The 25,423-nt window shown below is 34.6% G+C and overlaps 1 protein-coding gene across 1 annotated transcript in view; it reads right to left on the bottom strand.

Annotated features, from left to right (window-relative positions):
• Positions 1-2,337: 2,337 nt before the first annotated feature.
• Positions 2,338-25,423, bottom strand: part of NRK (Nik related kinase) — a gene marked incomplete at its 5' end in the record, with an annotated part of 58,333 nt that continues 35,247 nt past the window's right edge. The window contains 9 exons of the mRNA XM_045537807.1: positions 2,338-3,418; positions 5,301-5,440; positions 8,813-8,948; positions 13,560-13,709; positions 15,759-15,859; positions 19,418-19,576; positions 21,789-21,932; positions 24,022-24,177; positions 24,632-24,794. Coding sequence (XP_045393763.1) covers positions 3,323-3,418; positions 5,301-5,440; positions 8,813-8,948; positions 13,560-13,709; positions 15,759-15,859; positions 19,418-19,576; positions 21,789-21,932; positions 24,022-24,177; positions 24,632-24,794 — 1,245 coding nt within the window. The remainder of the gene's footprint in view (positions 3,419-5,300; positions 5,441-8,812; positions 8,949-13,559; positions 13,710-15,758; positions 15,860-19,417; positions 19,577-21,788; positions 21,933-24,021; positions 24,178-24,631; positions 24,795-25,423) is intronic.

Here is a 25,423-nt window from a genome sequence, read left to right as displayed (position 1 = left end):
CAGAATTAAAACTTGCTTGGGTTTTACCCAAACCGTGTGAGTCCGCGTCTATGTGTAAAGTCCCATACATTTAGAGGAAAATTAATCAGTTTCTAATTTCACCACTGTAGCCAGAAAGCTTTTCTTTAATTGGATTAATATACCCCTCTTTGGCCAGAATTCCTAATGCCATGATAAGCAGAAGCCCTAACATATTCCAATCAGTGCATTACTACATAATTTAAAGCAATCAATAGTCCTCAAATGAGTCCTAATTCCAAGACATTAGACAAGTATATTTCAATAATGACATCAACCATGGATTTTTAAAAATTTTATTTTGAGAGGTGGAACAAGGATTTGTTGCAGATTTTCTGATTAAACAATTAGCAGTCTTGAAGATTGTTTCAATATTTTCTAGAATACAGATTGAATACAAATTGATTTAAGTAGGCACATTTCTTGAAACAAATTAAAGAGTACTTAAAAGATCCCATTAAATTCATGTGGCATTATTCCTAGTTTTATGGATACTGTCTCAACTAAATGAATCCTAGCAGAAAACACTTAGGGATTAATTTATCTAGAAACTGATAGCATTGACAATATTAAAATGTATGCATTCTAATGATATGTGCGCGCGTGTGTGTGAGAGTGCACGTGTGATTTTGCTTTGCTTGTTTTACTATCTTAATGATCATCCCTTCTTACTGTTTCCTCTGAGGATCTTACCTTACTTCAACTGACATAATCACTCAGAAATTTTCTCATCAGCCCTTTTCATCCACCATTTTCTGATTTTCAAATACTTACAACAATGCCTTTTTATTTTGGACAAGGGCTTTGGTGAAAAAACTAAATTACACCAAAATAAAGCAATACTCTGTCCCCGCTGCTGCTCATGACCTGCCACCTGCCAGAACTTTCATGCTTCCAATCACAGGAATAGGGAAACTGGCTAGTCAGAAGTTCCCCTCCACACTTCTGTGATGGGCTGGGGCATCCAGGCACTGCTGCTTTACGTAAAGTGTAGATATAATTTCTTTTGTCTATTACAAAGTGCACTGACTATGAAATTTCATTTATGCCTTTACTTTCTTGTTTCAGCTGGCAAAAGATGTAAAAGATTCCAGATGGATTTATATCTAAATTGTAAATATTCATTGCCTATGAACCACTTTAAATATTTTCAGTCCTTTCTATTTGGCTACCCAACATTTCAATCTCCCTTCTTTATATGTGCCCAGCTTCCTTTCTTTATTAACACTTATCATTTAAAGCTCAGTTACACATTTACAATCTCTCTTGCGTGGCTACTTTGGGATCTCTTTGTAAATTCAGTTCACTGTTGCCTATGTTTACCGGAATAACTGCCACAGAGCACAATGGGAGTTGACTTGCTAAAATAGATTACTGTCTTACTGCTTTAAAAATATGATTTTAAGATAAAACTTACTTTAAGCTTAACTTTGAGTAAATATGAAGAAAAAAATGAATTCTTAAAAGACTTGATTCTACACACTACTTAAATGAGAAAATTTTCTGAAATTCAAACATAGCAAGCTCCATTTGCTCAGCGATGAGGTACTTGCACAAAGTTCCCCATGGCCTTTTGGTGTACAAATTTATAATAATGAAGACTACTTCTAAGGAAATAATTTGACATAAAAGTTTTTCTTTTTAAACTACTGCATTTAAAAAGTCATTTGAGTTGTAAACACTCAAGGATAAGCCAGTTTTAGGATCACATTATTGTGTCACAGTAACAGAAATGTGAATCACATTTATTTCTTTAATTCGTGGATTCAGGTTCTCCTAAATTCTCACTATTGAGCTACTACACTCTTGATATAAGTTGTTAGGAAAATCCAAATCTTCATTTCTGGCACCAAGGGCCAAGAAATGATGTGTGCTATCATGAAATCACACACAGTCAGCTGCTTTTGTATTTTGGTTAACCAGGTAGTTTGAAAATGATTATCCCACTAGTACTGTCTTCAGATTTTAGAAGCAGAACTAGAGGAATTATATTGAGGTATACTTTGTGGTAGTTCTGTTGCTTCTCTATTGCCCCAGAACTAACCATGGTATTGAGGATGGATACGCAGAAATTATACTTTTTACCAGGTAGAAGTTACCATAGGTGACCAAACATCACCTATCTTTGGCGTCTATAACTTATTTGGGTGATGGACTAGAATGACTTTCACTACTTTAATTTGCAGACATAGAGAAATGATAGAAGCTGTATGTTTTGAAAATCTTTTCCTTTTTTTCACCTATAACGGTAAGCCTCTACATCACTGAAATATTTTTAATTTCTGATTTTACAAAACTAGAAACATGAAAAACATAGGTATTAGCAAAGTTTTTCATTTGTTTTATTGTTTTTGTTTAATAACTGAAGGGAAATTTTTATATAGTTTAATCTGGGATTGGGCAAATATTTAATGTTTTTTGATGGTCACACTGTTGGCTAGATAATAATTTTGATAAATCAACCAATCTTCTTATGGGGGTAAAATTTGACGCCTAAAGTATTAAAAAAAAAGAATTAATTCTACAGTACATGTGTATAGGAGTTCAGTCCTGTATTCAGGTATGCAAGTGTATTATTTGGTGGTTTATAAAAACAGCTATTGCACATCTTTGGGGGATCTGAGGAAAACCAAACATTTGAGGCTTTCTTCCTTTCTTCTCATTGGGAGAAAACCAGCTTAACTTGGGGTGAAAAGAACACAACTGGTCTTTAACTGTGAGCTTAACTGTCACGAAGCAGTGAGGAAAATGGGTGGCATTTTCCTCTTTATCACTGTGATTTTCTCTGGGCATGCAGGTTGTTCAACCTTAGTCTGGGATATAACACAGTCCATAAGATTTTTGTTTCATGATCTAACCTTTGGTTCTTTACATGACTTTGGAAAAATCACATATGGTTTTTCAGTGTTTTTCTTTTTCAGAAAAATCTTACCCAGGGCCAATTCTTTTGAAAGCTGCTTGTAATCTCATTCATAACAAGATTCTTTACTCCGTGTTGTAAAATCTGAATACAGATACTGTCCAAAATGTCCAAAGAGCAATGTTTGAATTCACAGTAACAAAAGTTACAAAGTTTGTGCAAAAGACATTGTACACCATTGCAGTACATAGAGCTTGCTATAGTTAATTTTATATATAAAGCTGCATTTCTCATTAAACTATTCTGTGCTACATTAAAAGTTAAGTTTCTGATTTAATTTTTCACTAAAAATAAAACTGAATGCTCATTTAATCTCAGAAATCTGAAGATGCAAATTGCATACATGTGAAATTGGTAAATGTTGCAATAAATCATTGGAAGCTTTTAAACACCATCGTTGCTTTGGAGCTCTTCAAGTTTTCCAAGGGTCATGAAGTAAACCCGGCTGTGGCGATTGCGCAGGATAGAGGTAAAGAACAGCTTTAAAAAGAAAGAAAGACACCATCAGATATTTAAGACATTGTAACCAGATATTGGATATAACTGTAATTTCAATTTATCTGTGTATGCTAATTAAAATATTAAGCCATACTGGTTTTTTGGAAAAGATTTTCTTCAAATTAAAGAATGAAAGTTTAAATTAGTTTGGAGTTTAAATTATACATTTAAAAATAACCTTTTATCATATTCTACATAATGGTAATTTTTACAATTTAAATAAAATTAGGGTTTTTTTGTAGGTGGCATTCATCTGCTGAAGTTCTTAGTTTTGGGTTAATGATTCTTTGCTTTTTAAACCAATAATCTACTTTTACTCAAGCTGGCTTTTCTTTAAATATAAGGAAACAAATTATTTAGATGTTGTTTACCATTGCTGCTTGTGTTTAAGAAGCCACTGAAATTTTCTACTTGGTGCAATTTTCTTTCCTTTTTTCATTACCTTAAAAAATTTCTTTAAAAATTTTAAAAATTGATAGATAACATTGTAAGTATTTATGGTCTACAATATGATGTTTTGAAGTCTATACACATTGGGGAATGGTTAAATCTAGCTAATTGACAAATGCCATTACTGTACATAGTTTTCATTTTTGTGGTGAGGGCACTTAACATGCACTTGTGTGATTTTCCATTTTGGGGAAATGGACTGACATCAATAGGTTGATAAAATGAGAGGGACACAATGTGTAGATATAAGCTGTGCCATAAAGAAAATTAGAACAGAACATGGGCATAAATATTAATATCAAAGAGGCCTCATTGTTAGGACTGAGGCTTTTGACATCCACAACAGTTATACTTGGAAGGGTTGGACATAATAATGATGAAGGTAAGATATGGTAGCCACCCTTGACTTAACACATTTTATGTGTCAGGCCATCTGTGAGATATTTATTCTAGACACATTATCACTCATTTTCATGACTGTTCCCAAAGCAGTTATTAATATTCCCATTTTGGAGATAGATGAAGGAACCAAGGGTCAGAAAGATTAATCAAACTTCTCAGGTTCTCAAAGTTAGGTGGCAGAGCCAGGACTGCAGCCTAAGTCTATCTTACCTCAAACACAGGTTCTTGCTGTTGCATCTCTTTACATTGCAAATCGGCACCTTTCCTTGATGCACGTAGGGTGCTTTACTCTGACTATTCTAATATTAACTTGAATCCTCTGCAGTCTCTTCTAAACGTGAATTTTTCCTAATCTTATTAGGATTATTTCTTCACACTAATTTTTATTTCTCATAATATGTAAGAATGGTAATGACTTTATACAATGAAATTTTTCATCTAAACTATTTATATTGGTAAAATTGATCAAATCACACAAATAATTTCCAAATCTGGATTTTATTTTTCTTTTCTGCAAAATGGACATCATAATACCCATTCATGAAGACAAGTTGAGATAGCTGTTAAAGTACCTAGCACAAGGCCTACATGTAATTAGGTGCTCAGCAAACTGAGTACTTTTTCCTTCTGTTATTGGATTACACTGAAAGCGATGAAAGGTAGATTTGCTCAAGCATTTTGTTTAAAAATATCATTTTAGCATGAACATAAAAGAGACTATGGATCTAAGACAATAAAGTATTTTGCACTAAACAAAATAATGGCTAAGCTTTGCCTATGACATAACTGGAATTTTTACTTTTTTTTCAAAATGGGTTTTTTAAAAAAATCAAACTTCATCACTTATCAAATCAATGTTTCTACTGCAAAATGTAAAATTCTTTTTATCAATAGTATGCCGACTTGAAAGATATAACACAAATATATTTATGGCCAGAGGAAAAGGACATACATTTCTTTAATTTTCAATAGTTACTTTACTTTTGCTCTAACTGGAGGGTATAAGCTATACCTTGTCACCTCGGGTACACAGAAATCTCAGCTTCTTAATTGACCTGCGCTTCAGCTCACTTTCCAGAACCCTTGATTGCAACGAGCGTACTTCAATGGCCTTCTGGCCCCATCCTGTGGTTCGCTGTGTACACTCTAAAGCTATAATACAAATGAAAAAATCAGAAAAACAAACTCTTTCCAGCAGTCATAGAAAATTATAACCATAGTCAACATGTTATTATTTTTCATTATTAAGAGGCTCATTATTATAGTTCAGGTTAACATTATTATAGTTCAGGTTAACACATCCTTTTTTCCCCTTCTATAGTCAGTTATCTGGCCATTTTGCTACTCAGGAGTGGTGCTCAAACCAGCTATTTAAAGGGTCCTTGTGAACAACACTGAGTTATAAGATCTCCATTGATTCTTGTATTCATAATTCTCTAAGACCACAGAAAAAGCTAAGGATTAATTCTCCCCTGTTTATATAAATTTAAATCTACTCAGAGCCATTCTTTATTTTATAGTCTAGGTGAGGTACAGTGTTCCTAATAAGGGTTTATATTAGTGCTCAAGTGACATACATAGAAACCTAACTCTCAAAAAATCAAAACTATTAAAAAATGACTTGCTCAAACAATGACTGTAGCAACACTAATGCAATTTAATAAACTACCATGTTATAAGCAGAACTAAAGCTAATTTGATACTGTTAAGGCTCAGGAAATTTTTATTAAGACTTTAACATTTCTGGCCCTGTTTTATAATACCTAGTGGCAATATAGCTTATGACAATAATTTCCTTAAACCTAATTACGTAAATAGCCAGACAGAGGGCTGGCGCTGTAAGGTAATTTCTAACACAGGGAGCATCATTATCATTAAACATTTAACTTTCAAGTTGACATTCTTTATGTACTTTAGGGGGAAACATTCCATAAATGAACAAATTCTGATATTTAAAATAACATCAAGATTTTAACTCGAGCTGAAGTAGTCTAGAAAACAACAAAGACAATTTTATTCCCATATTAATATGATTAAAATCAGAATTTAAATAATTACTGACTTTTTATTTTTTATTATAAAGAGAATAAACTCTGTATTGATATAATTATAAGATAGGTTTTTAAAATTTTTTCCTTATCTTAAAAGTTCTAGGATACTTTTGTTTAAACCAAAATTTACCTGGCCTATATATGTATACATTAAATGTGCATAAAAGGACTCATGAATGAATTATGAAACTTTTATAAAAGTGACTTTTCATAGGCATAGTGTGAGACATTTTGAATCCCTCAACCAAAACTTACCAATCATTTATCTCCTGCTTCCTTTTATACTACAAATAAAAATATTTATGTGTATGAAACTGACATCAAAATTATAATTAAATTACAATCATATTTTGACTCGAAAAACAACTGTTCTAGAAGAAGACTTTATAGTCCAATTTCAGACTAGAATTAAAATCATCCCAGATATAAGGGAAATAAGGAGAATCAGTGGCCTGAGAGATGTGAATAAGTAACAGACTTAGTCTATCTGGATTTGATTTTTTTCACCTATGTGACTATTCATTAAAAATGGTTTTTTGTCAATAATCACACAGAGCAAAAACTTCTAAACTTAAACCAAAGGTAATTGCTGAGTCCAAGTATGGCTCATATGGCATCACATAATTTCCACCTTAGTCCTTAAACACATAAATCTGCCACTTAACCTGGCTACTGAGTTAGCTTGCTTTCTGAGATGCGACCCAATAATTTGGAAATGGGAACACTTAGTAATACTAGCTGTGATTGTTAAATCTCTATATATTTGTTTGGAAATTCAGAGCAATGATCTTATTCTTTTTTTTTATTTTTTTTTATCTTATTCTTGAACACATTTATTATAGCTCAAGGAAATGTAAAATTTTAGATTGGAGAAATTTACCTCTGGGATAGTTTTAAATAAAGCAGTTGTTTTTAGACAGAAAAATAGAGTAATTGATTTTCTTAATATCAGTGTTATACTGCAGTCTTCAGTATATTCTCAAAATATCCTTAATGCACAAACTAAAATATCATGTTCTTATAGTGCTATAATTTATTTTAATTATAGATGTTTTTCAAATTCTAGCAACTTAAAATAGCTTTTTGTTTTAGTTCAGAAGTTGTCCTGCCTAAGGACAAGAGCTGTACCAGATGACTATTTAAGATCCCTTTGACTCTTATGATTGTCTAATGGCATAAATATAGCAGTCTGTTTAGTTTCCCATTTGAGCTGAATTTCCTTATTCACATTTCTGATTAACATATCGATCACAAAAGTACCACCATAAAGGCTAGAATATGATTCATTATTTTTACTTTCTTTTGCCCCAGATCTGTCAATTATACTGTATGTATTTACCTTCTGTCACTTAAAATGGTTTTAAACCCTCTGTGAGTTCTTACCTGTTTGTAGAAATTGGAGCAGGTTTTCAGGACAATCCTTAACACTGACTATGTATGCAAAAAAGAAAGGATTCTGCAGATGCAGTGCAAAATGCCATCATCCCATATAAAAAATGTTCATTAAAAAGCAGTTCTTTCAAACTGGTTCTTAAAGCCACATGAGGATCACATTTAGTCATCTTATAGAGATTTCAGAGGCTTTTGGCTTCTCTCTTAACAGACCACCTTCCTCTCACTCTACATAGACACACACACACACACACGCACACACACACACACTGCTGCCTTTCTCCTTTATTTGCTCCATTAAACTTCTCCTCCTTTCAGGAATAGCTATCCTCCATCTAATCATTCTACTCTCTTTCATATTTTTACTTTTCATATGCATTCTGTTCCCTATCTAGAATTACCCCTGTAGTCACCAAGCCTCAGAAAACTACATAAGAATCTCAAATTATTTGGATTTCCTAGCTCAGGAGTCCTGCATTGGTTAGGAAGAAAAAAATGTCCCAGTCTGATGAAGATGAAAAGGAAGTTTTCTTTGTTGCCAACTGGGTGGTACCTAATAGGCATCCCAGTCAGTCATATCTATCTCTTCTCTAAATGATTTGATTCTTCACAGGAATCACTCACTAAACAGAACACTATTGACTACACAAAATAGAAATATTTTGCTCTTCTTTTACAACTATTTGGCAGTCTCCTAAGATAAAGGTAAACCTCCAAAATCAATGTGGTGAAAAGAAGCATTTTCAACATCTGTGTAAAGTCTGCAAGCAAAGGGAGTTAAAACAAAATTACAGATTATTATGGAAAGGAATTAGCTCCTGTTTCAATTATATAATATTGCAAATAAACAACTCAGACAACCAAAATCAGTCTCTTTGTGGTCCTCTCATGAATTCATTAAACATACAACAAACACAGGAATCAATTTACTAGGGGAATAAATATGCAGGATTCCAAATTAACCCTATGTGTCTTGAGAAAACGTAATAAATATTTCAGGAAATCTTTTCTTAGGACACATTTTTTGCCCTTGAAAAGTTTCTCTCAGATCATATGAAGGACTAAGAAATTTTATACATACCTACAGAAGATGGTATGTCTCGCCACACTTCAAGGATCTTCTTGAAGAGTTGTTCATTTTCTTCCACTGAGAGGGCTTCAGCATTGAAAGTGAGCATCATGCCAATTCCCAAACAATCAGGCAAAATGATGATATTCTGTGGTATAATGATTTCCAGGGGCTGGAATTATGTTTCATAAAGATTTATATGTCCAACATTTTATCACTACTACTTTAATCAAAGCAGCTTGGCTGAGCAATAAAGACCAAAAGAGGTTCAAAGCAGAAGGAGGAAGAGAAACCTCTATTTCAAATTAATAAGCACGCTATCCAACACTTGAAAAGAGCTGCTTCCCTTATGTCATCAGGTCATATCTGTTTAATGTTCTCCTTTATATTTAGGAAAAAGCCTTGTTTTTAAAAAAGCAGAGATATATTTCTAACACAGAGGAATTTCTTGAAATTTCAAAAGTATTATGTATAGTGATAGAAGAAACATTACATGTTACAGACTTGAATTTAAGATTCATTTCAGCACATTAACAAATACTTTAGTAGTGAATGTGCAGACCAAGTAACAAATACACAATCCTTGGTTATCAGCCAATTCATTCAAATCAGAAACAGAAAATTAACCTAAAGATAGCTTGAGCTTAGAATCCTTACAAGGAGTAGCTTTATAATATTCTTCATAGCTTGAAATATAACAGTCATCTCCCTTTTGCAAAAAAAGGTAGGATTACTTATCCAATTAATATAATTTTAAAGTATATTTAATACACAAATTCAGAGATGTATTAGGTGACATAATATGAAATAGTAAGAAATACCTAAGCATTTCTAAATTTCATGATACATAAAATAATGTGACAAAATGTGTTTAAACTACAGATATTGTCACATCAACAGTGTTTCCCTGAGAAATGAAAAACTGTCTTCCTCTATTGTTTCTCCAAATTAGCAAGTTACAAAAAAAGGTCAGAAACTATACTTGCCAAACCCAGCGTACTCAGGCCAAGTGCTTGAGGCCATGTCTCAGCAACAACAATCCTTAAAACTAAAATGGGGATCCAGAGGCGAAAAGCAATTTTAATGCGTTCCCTGGGCACTTGCATGAGCAATTGAATCAGAAAAGAGATGAAGAAAGAGGGTAAAAGAAATTGCAAGAAAGAAGGCTGTCTCAGTAAAATCTGTTTAGAATAAAACTAAATGGCTACAAATCCAGACAGCCTCCGAGGTAATTCTCTTGCTTCTCAGATGATTCCTGAAGTAACCAGATATTCTTTAGCACACGTAGTTCCGTTGTAGCATTACAGCTTTTGTAATCTAGCACTCTTGGAAAAATATTATTTTTAGTACATTCTGTTTCAGAAGACACCCTCCCCTCCCTGATATAGCAGTCCTTTCTCTTTTAGTGGGTCAAGACACAAGAGCATTTAGCTAAAACTATTTTTGAATGTATACAGAAAGTATCCTAATTAGGTCAGAAAATGATTTTTAAAAACTCATCTCTCATTCTAGCTTCCAGTGTAATTAATGGATTGCTTCAAAAGGAAATAATTTTCCTTGCTTATTAGTCAGGTGGAACACAACGTTCAACCTTCTTGAATAGCTTTACAAATAAGTATAAACTTGGACCAGTGCTGCAATGTTCAATATTACACCTGATTCTAAATAAAGGCCATCTGACACATTAATAAAATAAAGATGCAGAAAGCTATGGAAGACAATCTAACTGAAGAGTAATATAATATTTGTATCAAAATTAACCTAACCTCATATCTAAGTGGCTTTGGCTGGGATTAGTTCAGTATTTTCTACATTACCAACAGAGTGATTTCTATACAATCATGGGCAACAACTGGATGATCAGCTAATGATTGTTAACATGACCAAAAGACTTAAAAAGAATGTTTCCACTAACATCCTGATAATCAGTTTAAGTAATTTGTTAGAGAAGTATGAGATAATTCTGAAAGCTGTTCAAAATATCACACAACTACAGTGATTTAAAAGTACCTAAAAGTTTTCTCCCGGACATTTTATATAATGCAAAACTGATAAATTTTGGTTGTATACAAATTGGGGATTTAAAAAGGATAAAGCAGAGAACTGCTGGCTCAGGCCTTCCTTTTAAATATAATTTTTAATAGGACAGACATCATTTCTACCATCAAATTTTAGATACAGTGGAATTAAATTTTGTATGGGTGCGTGCGTGTGTGTGTGTGTGTGTATTGGGGGGATATTATATTTGAGCTCTTTATAGAAATGGTGTATATAGTATTTTTCTCACTATCCATATTTTAGATGCTATGCTATATTTTCACCATATATAATTATTTAAGAGTTAAGAGTCGAGGTACATTTGCTTTTAAAATGGTGAATCCTTTTATCAGAAATTCGAACTATAATTGATATGATAAGAGAACATTTTACTATAATTTCCTGTATGTCACAGTTACAGTAATACAATAAAGAAAGAAGATACAAATAATAATGCTGCAGTACTGGTGTTGTACTTTTAAAAAAATCTGTTAATGCATTATGGGGTGCAGAAGAACTAAAGCAAGGACTACAAATTCAGACGCCTCATACAGCTAGTTATTATAAGTGCATAAAAATGGATGAATAGAGAATATAGCGCACATATCCCACCTAAAAGGAGGCAGGCATGCATCAGTTCCAGTAGATAATGGCCTGATATTGTCAGGTTTTCTGGTTTATCAATAGAAGTCCAGATTTTAAATGTAAACTTTATTCATTAAAAACAAACAAAAAAAAACACCCTACAATGCTCATGGATTGGTAGAATCAATATTGTTAAAATGTTCATACTACCTAAAGTGATCTACAGAATTAATGCAATCCTTATCAAAATACCACCATCATTCTTCACAGATTTAGAAAAAATAATTCTATGCTTCATATGGAACCATAGAAGACCTCGTATAGCCAAAGCACTCTTAAGCAAAAAGAACAAATTGGGAGGCATCAGTCTGCCAGACCTCAAGCTTTACTACAAGGATATAGTAACCAAAACAGCATGGTACTGGCGCAAGAACAGAGATGTAGACCTTTGGAATAGGATTGAGATCCCAGATATAAAACCATCCTCATATTGTCATCTAATCTTTGACAAAGCAGACAAAAATATACACTGGGGAAAAGAATCTCTATTCAATAAGTGGTGCTGGGAAAACTGGATAGCCACATGCAGAAGATTGAAACTAGATCCCCACCTCTCACCTCTCACAAAAATCAACTCACAGTGGATAACAGACTTAAACCTAAGGTGTTAAACCTTAAGAATTCTGGAAGAAAATGTTGGGAAGACTATTTTAGACATCAGCCTAGGCAAAGAATTTATGAAGAAGACCTCCAAAGCAATCACAGCAGCAACAAAAATAAACAAATGGGACCTGATCAAATTAAAAAGCTTCTGCACAGCCAAGGAAACTGTCATTAGAGTGAATAGACAACCTACAGAATGGGAGAAAATATTTGCTTTCTACACATCTGATAAATGGCTGATAACAAGAATCTATATAGAACTTAAGAAAATCAACAAGAAAAAATCAAACAACCCCACCAATAAATGGGCAAAGGACATGAACAGAAACTTTTAAAAGAAGACAGACTAATGGCCAGCAAACATATAAAAAAATGCTCAATATCTCTAGTCATTAGGGAAATGCAAATCAAAACTACAATGAGGTATCACCTAACTTCAGTGAGAACGGCCCTTATCAAAAAGTCCCAAAACAACAAATGCTGGCATGGATATGGAGAGATTGGAACACTCTTACACTGCTGGTAGGACTGCAAATTAGTACAACCCCTGTGGAAAGTAATTTGGAGATACCTCAAAGAGCTAAAAATAGAAATACCATTTGATCTAGCAATCCTACTACTAGGCATCTACCCAAAGGAAAAAAAGACATTCTATAATAAAGACATCTGCACTCGAATGTTTATAACAGCACAATTCACAATTGCAAAGATGTGGAAACAACCCAAATGCCCATGAATACATGAGTGGATTAATAAAATGTGGCATATGTATACCATGGAATACTACTCAACTACAAAAAACAATGGTGAACTAGCACCTCTTATATTATCTTGGATAGAGATTGAGCCCATCTTGTGAAGTGAGGAAGCACAAGGATGGAAAAACATGCACCCCATGTACTTGCCATCAAATTGGTACTAACTGACCAACACTAATTTGTTCACATGGTAGTAATACTCATTGGGTGCCAGTAGGGGTGGGGTGTGGGGGTGGTAAATTCACAACTAATGGAAGTGGAATGCACTGTATGGGGGAGGGACACACTTGTAGCCCTGGCTTGGGCAGGGCAAACAGCAGTACATGTAACCAAAATGTTTGTACCCCCATAATAGCCTGAAGAAAGAAAGAAAGCAAGAGAGAAAGAGAGAAAGAGAGAAAGGGAGGAAAGGAGGAAGGGAAGAAGGGAGGAAGAGAGGAAAGGAGGAAAGAAGGAAAGAAAGAAAAACAAAAAGAAAAGAAACACTGTGCCAGACAAAATCTATCTGCCAAATAGATTCAACTGTCAGAACAAAGAAATCATCAATGATATTTGTTTATACAAGATCACTTTCTGGCACTCTACACTTACCTTTTAGGTCTCAGTTCCAGTATAGATATTGCTAATCATATTTCTAAACCTTTCAGTTTCAACAGTTGGAAAAATTCAGATAGTGGCATACAATCATTTCTAGGGATCTGAAGGTATTATCTTACGTTATTCGGCAGGGTCACATCAGACATAACCTCAGATTCTGCATCAATGATGTGATATCCATCTGCTGAGCTGAAGAAAACCTTTAGTCTTTTCTCAGAACCAACTGACAGGTCAACTGTCACTGGCTTATGACCAAGTGTTGGAAATACCTGTGAATATAAAACCAAATGTGGCCAAAAGGCCAAAAATGACATTCTAACTAAGACAAAAATTCCCCATTCTTTTGCCAGGTTTACAAGTTTACAAAACCCAGGTGGATTTTTGTTAAATGGCATATTGTATTTAGAGACCTATGTATTACAACTTTTCTTAGGTCTGTTACTACAACAAAGAAATAATTATATTCAGGTTCTAAATATTGAGTTTCCCTTCAAAGGTCAAATTGGCTATGATCATAAGAGCTCTGCACTGTTGCTGTCTTTAAGTTCCTTGCCTTGAGCTTCAGCAAATGAAGGAGCTCATCTGGTCTCTTAAACCGGTTCGCTGGATCAGCTGCCTGTATTTTTGCCAGTATTCGTATATAGGCTTCATAGGACATGTAGTCTCCTTCGGAGTCTGCTGACTGATCAATGCATACTTGGTAGGGAATGAAAAGGGCCAGACATGTTAACCTACCATAGACTAGGTGTACTCTAGGCTCCTGTGGTTTCTAGTCCAAGGAAACAAAGGGCCAAACAGGATTCATTGCCAAGATTCGGTCACGGTAGAGCACTGAGCATCACAGGATTCATCATACTGCAGTCATGAAGTGGGATTCAAGAACTGGAGTGAGGACTTGGACCATGAACTGTGTATCAGGCTAGACAGAGTGTCGGTACTTATCTCTTTGCTTTCCAGCTCCATACCAGGCAGCTCTGACCAATCAGCAGACACCCAAGAATAAACCCATATCCAAATACTAACAGCTGAGCCAGGACCCAATTTAGGGAGATCAGATAAGGGATGTAATTTGTGTCAGGGCAGACCCAGACTGTATACATAGTAGTCTGTGCTATTTATAAAAGAACATAGTTATTTTGCAAATAGACATGGAGAGGCAGCTATAAGAATTAGCCCACCTTTACTGCATACATGTGATGTTTTTCCTACAAAATATGCCGTGTAAACAGATCCTGACCCAAGATACAAAAGTGTCTCATGAATACCTTGCTGACTTCCATCAGGATGTGTCCATGTCGGTGCTTTGTAAAAACCTATCCATGGACCAACCAATTCAATATCACCTGAAACATTTGCTAAAAATATAGGTTCCCAGGCCCCACTCCAGACCTACTAATTCAGCCTGCGGTTGGGTCTGAGATCTGAACTGTTAACAAATGCTCCAGCTGATTCGGAGCTACTAGATTAGGAGATTAGGAGCTACTGGACTTGAGAGAATGCTGCCAGTTTATTAACCAGCCCTCATTACTATGGAGTAAATACAAAATAATCCAATTTAAGTGGAATTCTAAAGTATTATACATGTTACTCTAGATAAAAAAAACAGTCCCCACTTTATGAGATGTGATTAAAACAAATCATCAGCAGCTTAATTGTTTGAGACACTAAATGGTTACCTTCAGTGGCTCATCCATAGAAGTTCAGTTAAACCATAATAAAGGTGGAAAGAGTACTTTGTGAGCCTAACCACCATGCCTTGAAATAGCTCTAGAAAGAAATGTGTTTAGAGTTCCAGCTTGGAAAGAATATAGACCCATCCAGTTCCTTCCCACCCTCACCTATTGTAGCCATGGTAACTGGAGCAAAAAGGCTTTTTCTTCCCTTCGTCTTCTTCCAATGGGGTTACCTCTTCTACCTTTGCCACACTTTTCCTTACCTTCCCTCTGATCTCCACCCCCCACTAAGAGAGAACAAGGACTTTCTGAGCTTCAGGGTATTGTGGATGGAACCCAAAGCCTGGGTTTGGGCTCTAGAAGAGAAGGTCTTCATGTTGACTACAGGAATTGGAAGTGAGGAGCTGGTGGGGAGGTCCTGTAAGGGGAGGGGTCAGGGATTTCCCTCACATTCTCCCTTACTGTGGTGCCTGTGAATTGTCTAGAAAAGGGTTAAACGACAATTATTGACATGGTATATTCAAATTACATTAATTGTAGAAGAATGGTATACACTTCTGCATCTGTATTCCAAAATACTATTCTGTTTACAATTTCTTCTTAAAAGAAAAACTGTATGGTCCAAAGGAAAAGGAGATTACTTACTTTAATAGCAGTGTTTTCATCAAAGGACTTTGGTGCCCATGCATAAAGGTGAATTGATGATTTCAAAGCAATTGCAATATATGTTGTTTCTTCATGTTGGACTACAATGATAAAACACAAAGATGTAACAATGCCATGGAGTTAACAAGAACACTCAAGTGTTTGTATAGGTCATCAAAAATGTTATAACCACAATGTAAGAGCACAGACAGCATATTTTTAGAAAAGCTACTTGGTTACAATCTGATGCCCCCCAAAAGGTGGCAATATTACTATACAGTTTTATGGAGTGTATGCATTAGCCTTCAAGAGCACTCTAAATTTTATACTGAAAACTACAGAATATTGATGAAAGAAATTGGAAAAGACCTAAATAAATGGAAAAAATTTTCCATGTTCATAGATTGGGTATAGATTTAACATTGTTAAGATAGTAATACTATCCAAAGAAATCTCTATTGATTCAATGCAATCCCTATTAAAATCCCAATAGCCTTTTATTGTAGAATTGGGAAAGCTGATCTTTGATTTCACATGGAATTGCAAGAGCCTCTGAATAGTCAAAACAATCTTGATAAAGAAAATCAAAGTTGCAGGACTCACACTTCCCAATTTCAAAACTTACTACAGGCTACAGTAATCAAAACAATATGATACTGACATAAGGATAGGCATATAGATCAATGGAATAGAATTGGGAGTTGACAAATAAACCCATACATCTATTGCCAGTGGGGGTGCCATACCATTCAATAGGGAAAGAATATCCTTTTCAACAAATGGTGGTGGGACAACTGGATATCCACATGCAAAATAATGAAGTTGTACCCCAAACCTTGCACCACATACAAAATGAATTCAAAATGGATTAAAGACCTAAATATGAAAGCTAAAACAATAAAACTCTTGGAAGTAAATATAGGGATAAATCTTGATGACCTTGAATATGGCAATGGATTCTTATATTTGACACCAAACGTATAAGCAACAAAAGGAAAAAAGTTAAATCGGGCTTCGTCAAAATTAAAAACTTTTGTGCATCAAAGGAAACCATCAAGAAAGTAAAAATGCAACCTACAGAATGGGAGAAAATATTTGCAAATCATATTCTGACAATGGCCTAGTATACAAAATATTTAAAGAATGCTTACAACTCAACAGCAAAAGGATAAACAAACCAACTAAAAAATAGAAAAAGGGCTTGAATAGACATTTCTTCAAGGACAATATACAAAAGGCCAGTAAGCACATGAACAACATTAATCATCAGTGAAATGCAAATCAAAAATACAATGAGATCTCACTTTACACCCACTAGGATGGCTAGAATCAAAAGACAGACATATACACAAGTGTTCACAAGGCTACAGAGAAGATGGAGCTCTCATATATTACTGATGCCAATTTGAAATGGTGCGGTCACCTTGAGAAACAGTCTTAGCAGTACTATCTAAGAGAAAAGAAAACATATACCCACATACAAACATGTGTGAAAATGTTCATAGTAGCAATATTTTTAATAGCCCACAAGTGGAAAGAGTGCAAATGTCCACCAACTGATATATGGATAAACAAAATGTGGTATAGCCATACAATGCAATGCTACTCAACAATAAAAAGGAAGTAGTGATACATGTTATATAAGTTACAACATTCATGGACCTTGAAAACACTATGCTAAGTAAAAGAAGTCTGTCACAAAAGACCATATAATGTATGGTTTCATTTATACTAATTGTCTAGAAGAGATAAATCTATAGAGAAAGAAAGTAGATCAATGGTTACCTGGGACTGTGAGGAAAAGAGGACAAGGGAAGAGGGATGGGATAAGGTATGACTGCTAATGGATATGGAGCATCTTTTGGGGGTGATAAAAATTAGATTATGGTGATGGTAGCACAACTCCATAAACAAACTAAAACCCACTGAATCATGTACTTAAATGGGTGTATCTTATGGTATGTAAATTATTTCAACAGGGCTATTTTTAAAGATAAGTTTTAAAGTATAAAAAAGTATATGCTCAGCTAGCCCTTCTGGTTCTTATGGAAGCTGACAGATTTATACTTTGCACTGAAACTTCTCTTCCTTGGCTGGGTTATTGCTTCTGGAATCTCTAGCCAGACCCTCTCTCTATCCATCTCTCTCCCTCTCTCCCCCTCTCTTTTTCTCTTTATCTGAGTCTAGCTTACTCTTTCATTTTCTTTTCTATTGCTCACAAGCAGGTCAAAGGAGCACGATTAATAAACCCCCAACAAGCAAAGGAATACTGTTAGGCAAACATTTCCTGTATATTTAATACAGTGCAGTAATTGGTTCCAGTTCATTGTTTTGTGGATCTTGGAAGGCAATGAAAATAGGAGGCGAGTATGCCCTGTTGCTGTCCTCCTGTGTGAAGATGCTACTGTTCCATCTGTCAGTTAGACAAATGGTTTTTCGTTATCCTGAGAGCCGGGGTAAATTGGAAAACTGAACTTAACTAGTCCATGCCCTTACTAACAGCATAGATTTTCAAGATGACTACCTTTATATTAATCACTGTGTCTTATTGTACTAAAGATGTACAAGTTAGCAGGAGGTAGTTTTCCTATATAAACTGGATTAACATCTAAGGATATCTTTCACCTCTGGAGATATCAAATTCGCATAAATGATTTGGAAGGAAGTAGTGAAAGTAGTGTATTTATTTAATACTTAAGTTACCTGGGTACTCATTTCCCCCTTTAATGGTACATGTGTACACATGCACACCCACATGAAAACCTATCCTCAGAAAGCCACTTTATATGCAGAACAAAAATGGTCAATCAGGATAAAAATATCTGGTGGTAATTCATATAATATAATTCTAGCTATCTCCCACCTATGTCACCAGTTCTGTCTGAAGGGGCAATTAAACGAAGATGGAAAGAAACAAAAGAAGGCTGAAGGTAGAGTGGGATTTGCTTCCGAAATAGAATAGAATGGGCTGACATTACTTCACAGTTGTTGATAGCTACAGCAGGATTCTGAGTCGCTGTAGTTAAACCATTTCACAGTGGATGGTTGTGGAGAGATAAGGGATATGAAAACATGCTAATTGGACAGAAAATATTTAGTGATTATACTCATGAATATCAACAGTGGGAGCAAGAGTCACCAGGTCATAGAAGAATTTTCCTTTTGATTAATCACAAAGTTTCCTGGTCAGTATTAAGAGGATTCTATTTTACTGTTGTTCCAAAGAAAGAGAGTATCACATGAATCTCTGCAGGTTTGTGAAGATACATAAAGATCATTTATATAGTTGAAGCTATGTGCAAATTTGATAGCCCCAGAGGTGAAAGATATCCATAAATGTTAACCTAGGGGTTTATAGAGGCAGGAAAAAAATCAGTTTATTTGGAATATTCAGGGGACTAGGAAGGGAAGAAAGGTGAGGAAGTAAACCAAACTTAAGTTCAATAGCTATTTTAGTCAATCAGTATTTTCTCAAAAACAGCCAAGACTGTATTAATAACATAAAAGACCTGGATGATGTCACAATGAAATTCACTCATGTTTTTATTTGACGTTGCAAATTCTTTCCTTTCTCTACTTTGACTTTCATAATTATGTACTTCACCAAGTGAAAGGAAGCAAAATTTATATAGCTATAGTTAACATGAAATATGACTTACGGACACTGAAGTGTTCACAGCCTGTCAACTTATCAATAGCTTTGCAGGCTTCCTCTGTCTTCAGCATTTCCTCTTGCCTTCTTTTACTTTCTGGATCATTATTCAAAATCTTGTTCTTTAGCCAGCTGAGATGGTACATTCGAAGTCTGTTCTTATGGCCTGAAAAATAAGAAAAAATATAGTATTTCAATTCAGTCTATCTTTCTTTTCATATAGTAGAAGAACAAAAGAGTAAAAGTATTTTGTCTTTTTAATCAAATATTTTCATTAAAGTAAAAAGAATTTTTAACACATTAGCTGCCCCATGAGTTGTATTTAACTCACACTAGTTTTGAGCCCAGGGACCTCATGAAGCATGTGTAACTCACCTCTCTTCACCTTGGGAGCCATGAAAACTATTTTTCAAGTTGCATATAACTCACGCACAGAAAACAATGAAAAGTAACAAATTTTTCATTGAATTAGAAAGGATCATTTTGTTTTTGAAGTTTTTATCCTATTTTCATAATAAAACACCATGGCCCCAAGGAAAATAATTTATTTTCTAGTGTGACAGTCAATGTGTTAAAAAACTACATTGCATCAGAATATTCCCTTCAGAGTTTGGAAATGTGATAACAAAGTCTACCTTAGCTTCTCACTTCTAAGAGATAAGTCTCCATCAGCTATCTATGCACCTGTCTTAAGTGGATCTAAAATAATTCTTTGGGACAGGATAAGACAGCCACCACGCAGGCAACAGAATTACAAATTCATTCATTCATACCTTGGCTTTTCAATAAGTCATGACTCCTCTGAGGTGCAGAGTCCTAGAAGCTGTCACCGGTAGTGTGTGTGTTTAAGAGGGATGTCTGAGTATGGACTCTTTAGGCCTTTAGGGCCAGCAGAATGGGTCTTTTTGTGTTCTGTCTTTGCAGCATGCTTACAAAATAGTTGAATAGTTTTGTTATCTTTTTCCTCAACCCAATTTATCTTTCATATTAATTTCCTAATTGCAAATCCCATCAACTTCTTACAATTCAGATAAAAAACACAGGCCATTAAAATCACACATTTCTCTTCCTATCTAGTGGCCTTATATTCCTTTTTCTCTGTCACTTTTAGGATTTACTATTTCAAGATTTCTAGGACCAACAATAAGATTCTTATTTAAGTGATTGATAAGTTTTTACACAACATTTTTGAAGCAGTACTAGGGTACAGATATCTATGTCTATGACCATTCTCTTCTTAAATGGTAAAGTAAATTTGTCCTTCAAACTATTAAGCATCCTCCTATATTGAGGTTCTCAGTACTATTTGATGTAAAAACAATCCACATTTGAGAGAAGCTCGAGTATTAAAGAAGGGCATATTTGGGTTACAGAAAGCTGGATAAAAAGTAAAAAGTCTGTTATCCAGATATATAGTCTCTAAGCCACCCAGATGTTTTCAAAAAATAAATATTACTTCTGTGTATCTCAGTTATAAAACAATTACCATAAAACATGATAAAAAAATTCATGAAGTCTGAGCATATACTTATAAAGGGTTTTCTCCTATAACCAAAACTTAATGCAAAGTTAATCATTTTAGGAATATACATCATTAGTGTGCAATATGGCAGTCTGCACATGAATTATACATATATATTTTTATAAAAATATATAAGCTCATATAAATGACTGTGATTAGCATCATTTTATTCAATCACCAAACTGTATTAGTTTTTTCTTTTCCTCTCCTTTTGTCAGTCATCTTTTGTCTACAGTCAGCTTTAATACTAGTGCTTTCCTGATATTAAGCCCTGCTTAGTAATCACAATCACTTTTAACCCTCATTTATTTGATCTCTGGTATTCAAAGGTTCAGGCTCTGACTGATCAAAACTAAGAAATTCAACTATGGTGTGGGAAAAGTGTAGAGGTCTTTAGGGGATCTATTCTTGTTACTAACTCTATCTGTGGGCCCCTACGATAGGCTGTGCCAGGGACAAGTCTCTTTTTAATCTGATTATTGTACACTTTGTTCTTCGTTCCTTGTAACACAACACAAGAAAGGTATTTGGTGGATGTTGGTGTGATCTTGCATGTATGAATGAATGAGAATTAGAGCTGTGAAGTTCTAGGAGGCTATTCTGGAAAGAACCTGCAAGGATGCAAATGGTGTGTTTTTTCCCATCACTGACCTAGGTCAGATTCATTACAATCGAAGGAAGTCAGTTTAAATTGTAAATAGATAAGAAAATACAAGTAGGAAAATCTGGTGTCCCAATTAAAGGTTATATTTAAGGTGTTCTACTAGGAACACTTTCACCTGAGAAAGTCTTTAACCCAGTTTGCAGCCTAATTAATCTGCATAATTACTCAGCTAATTTTAGTTCTTAAACAAACCTGAGATGGTAATCAGCAAATTGAGTGGCTCTACGACTTGAATCTGGCGGAATGGTCTTCGCTTTATAAGTTTAATAATGTTTGCTTTCCCACTTCTGTCCATCAGATACAGATTAGATCGGGTTCCCAACAGCAAATTGACTCCTGTTCATACATAAAAAGAAAAGTGCTATATTAGCTCAGATTTTTTTTTTTTTTTGAGACAGAGTCTCACTCTGTTGCCTGGCTAGAGTGAGTGCCGTGGCGTCAGCCTAGCTCACAGCAACCTCAAACTCCTGGGCTTAAGTGATCCTACTGCCTCAGCCTCCCAAGTAGCTGGGACTACAGGCATGCGCCACCATGCCCGGCTAATTTTTTCTATATATATTTTTTAGCTGTCCAAATCATTTCTTTCTATTTTTAGTAGAGACAGGGTCTCGCTCTTGCTCAGGCTGGTCTTGAATCCTGACCTCGAGCGATCCACCCGCCTCGGCCTCCCAGAGTCCTAGGATTACAGGCGTCAGCCACCGCGCCCGGCCCAGATTATTTTTTGTAACTGCATTTATGTAACTATTTTTGCTATTCTGGTGTGCTGATCTATGTAAAGGTGACTTATTATAGGCTAATGCTAACCTTGGACTCTACCAACAGAATAAATTTCATTTTAATACAGGAAAATATAGAAGATAATTTCCTCTGGCAATATTCCACTGGCTGGTTTCTGGTGTGCCATCTCACAAATAGGACTTTATATATATCTTTTTACATACCCTTTAGTAGTGGCCCAAACTTTATCAGAATGAATCAACCTTTTTGAAAATTACCATTAAACATCCTTAGTCTAGCACATACAAAGAGATCAATCAATTCAGTTCATTTCTCATTTCTAACCGTAACTAAAGATTTTAATGCTTTTGAGATAACTATATGTAAATAATTGTTTTTATATTGGATGAGTCTATGTTCACACATACATTAAAATTTTTACAGTTCCTATCCTACATGTGTCTAAATTTATACACTCTCTTTTATTTGTTGGCTGGTTCAGTTTGTTCAAATATAAGCACAAACACCAAATAAGAGAACTGAAACAGAAGATAAAACTAAGGTTAAATTATAATTCAAACTACTGTGGCAGCTTTTACCCATAAACTGATATAGGAAATAATCAGCCAAGTTATGTAGCAGAGGAGAAAACTTCAGAGTCTTCATTTCACTTGGAGGCTACTTGTGCTCTGGGGGTATAAGGAGAAAAGACAAGTGTTTCTGCTTGCTTTCATTTTCCCACTCTATCCTTTACCAGTTCTCTAATTCATAGCCAATGGCAGGTTTAGAAACTACACCTTCTTCTCACAAGGGACTCAGGGAGGGAGGGCAAAGTGTGGTCATTTTTTAATTAAAATCTTTCATTTTTCAAAATATAAAATCACAAGTTATAAAGACCAGTTATTAGACATTAACTACATTTCTGGGTAGTTGCCCGACTGAAGTATTTATGCTTTCTTGTTCTCTGGTACATTAAATTAGCAAAACTTTGAGATCATATGTTTTTTCCTAAAGAATCCATATAATTATAATCTCTGCTACCCTGTTCTATTTTTAATTTAAAACTCTGTCCCTTGTTTCCTCAAACATTAAGCAAAATCTATGAAATTGCAAGTCAGAGGTTGGCATTTACTTTGGATTTCTGCATCCTTGCATTCATTTATTCTGTTTCATTTATGATTCAGATGGGCTTCGGGTAAAATATTGTCTCAGCATTACCAATGTGGTTATAATTCTTATGAAACAAATGACTGAAAAATGTCTACCAAAGTTAAGACATTATATTAATAAAGGGAACTTTACAAATTTTCAAGACTTTCAAAAACACGATTCTGCAAAAATCTTTCTTGTAATATCTTATTAGGTATCATATGCTGAACACTACCCTAAATTAAAAATACTAAGCTTAAATTTTCAAATAACTATAACCTAGTCTAGTTTTATATGTTAGCCAAGTTAATTCAGGTTAAAAAACATGGAATAAAAAGGTGGGGACACCAATTCAAACATCAAACTGCATTGAGTGAAAAAAAAATCAGCAAAACCAATTCTGAGCAAATTAAGGTAAATACATTTTTATTTTAATTAATGATTTGGTAATAGTAAACAAATGTTTTATATCTATGATTTTCATAGAAACCTATGAAACCTACATAGATGAAAATATATTCTTTGAAAAAACAACTCACTTTTAGGAAATCAAACTCACCCCACAAAGAACCACAGCAGATTTCAGAAGTAAATTCCTTCTCATACATGTGGATTAGTGGTTTCTTACACTCAGTGGTTGCATAAAGTGGGTTAACATTGACTTCAGAGGGTTGCTTAGGTGATTCCTCAGGCACTTCCTCGAATCCAGAACATACTGCAAAGAAATACGGGGAAGATACTGAGAGAAATTTCAAGTCTGCAAACCATATGTGCTTGAGTGTTTCTACAATTGAGACACAGCTTAGAAAAATTCCTTTTCCTTCATTGTATTTAATTTTCATTTATTATTTTAGCAATTTTTAAACCATCAGATAACACAAATTCTGATGGTTAAAATACATTGCTGAATACGAATATATTTTAAGTTACTGTGATTAGAACACACAAAAAATCCAGATAAGGGACTCAATTTCTCAATGGTAGCTCAAATTTAGGTACCATAAATATTCAGCAAAGAGTAGACTTTTTTAAAAGCATATATCAACCTGAATTTTTGTCAACTAAAAATCAGAATGATTTGATTCCTATCTGATCATGAACCAGTGGTTAAATACTATTTAATATGTGAACAGACAGCAGCATTTAGAGATTATATTAAGCACACTCACAGGTGGCACTGGCAAAGTCAGCATCAGTAACCCTCCCAGAACCTTTAGAAGGAGACGAATGGAAGGCAGAAAAATCTGATTGTATTGATAATTCTGATATGTCCTTATTGTCATTTCCATCATCGGGTGCTGCATTTGAGGCCTCACTTCTACCACCTGGCTCCTAAAAGAAGATTGAAAATCAATTTTTATTTTATTAGGAGGTTGGCAGTGGGAGAAATATTCCTAGGGGCAATTTGAAAAAGAAAATGCAAGATTTGTAATATCTACATTCTTCTAAAATCCACATTTACTAGAAAAACTCAACAATTTCATCAGAAGAGACAGAACTAACCTATTACTGAGACCACTGATATCAGAGGAAAAATGCAAGGAACTTTAAGTCCCCAAGTGTACAAAATGGGGCCTAACATTTGTGGAATTTTTACCATGTACCAAGTACTATGCTAGGTATCTTATTTACATATCTTCATGAATCCTTATCATAACCCAACAAATAAGTGTAATTATCTACAATTTACTTATAAGGAAACTAAAGTTTAGAAAAGTTAAATAATTTATTCGAGGTAATAGTGCTAGTAAGTAGGGGAACCTGAGTTTGAAGCCAAAGCCTGTTTGATTCCAAAGCATACATTCAACTATGCTATGCCAAACAGCCTCTTGAAAAAACTAAAAAGCACAGTGTGAGGGTATCTGTTCCACTGCTTTAAGGTACCTTCTCAAAACCGGGAGCATGAAAAACCTGCAGGGAGAATTTGCAAATGACAGAGCAAACGATGGAAAATCAACCAA

The sequence above is a fragment of the Lemur catta genome, chromosome X (assembly GCF_020740605.2).
Source record: "Lemur catta isolate mLemCat1 chromosome X, mLemCat1.pri, whole genome shotgun sequence".
In the NCBI taxonomy this organism is placed as follows: domain Eukaryota; kingdom Metazoa; phylum Chordata; class Mammalia; order Primates; family Lemuridae; genus Lemur; species Lemur catta.
This window is presented reverse-complemented; position numbering and strand designations above follow the sequence as displayed.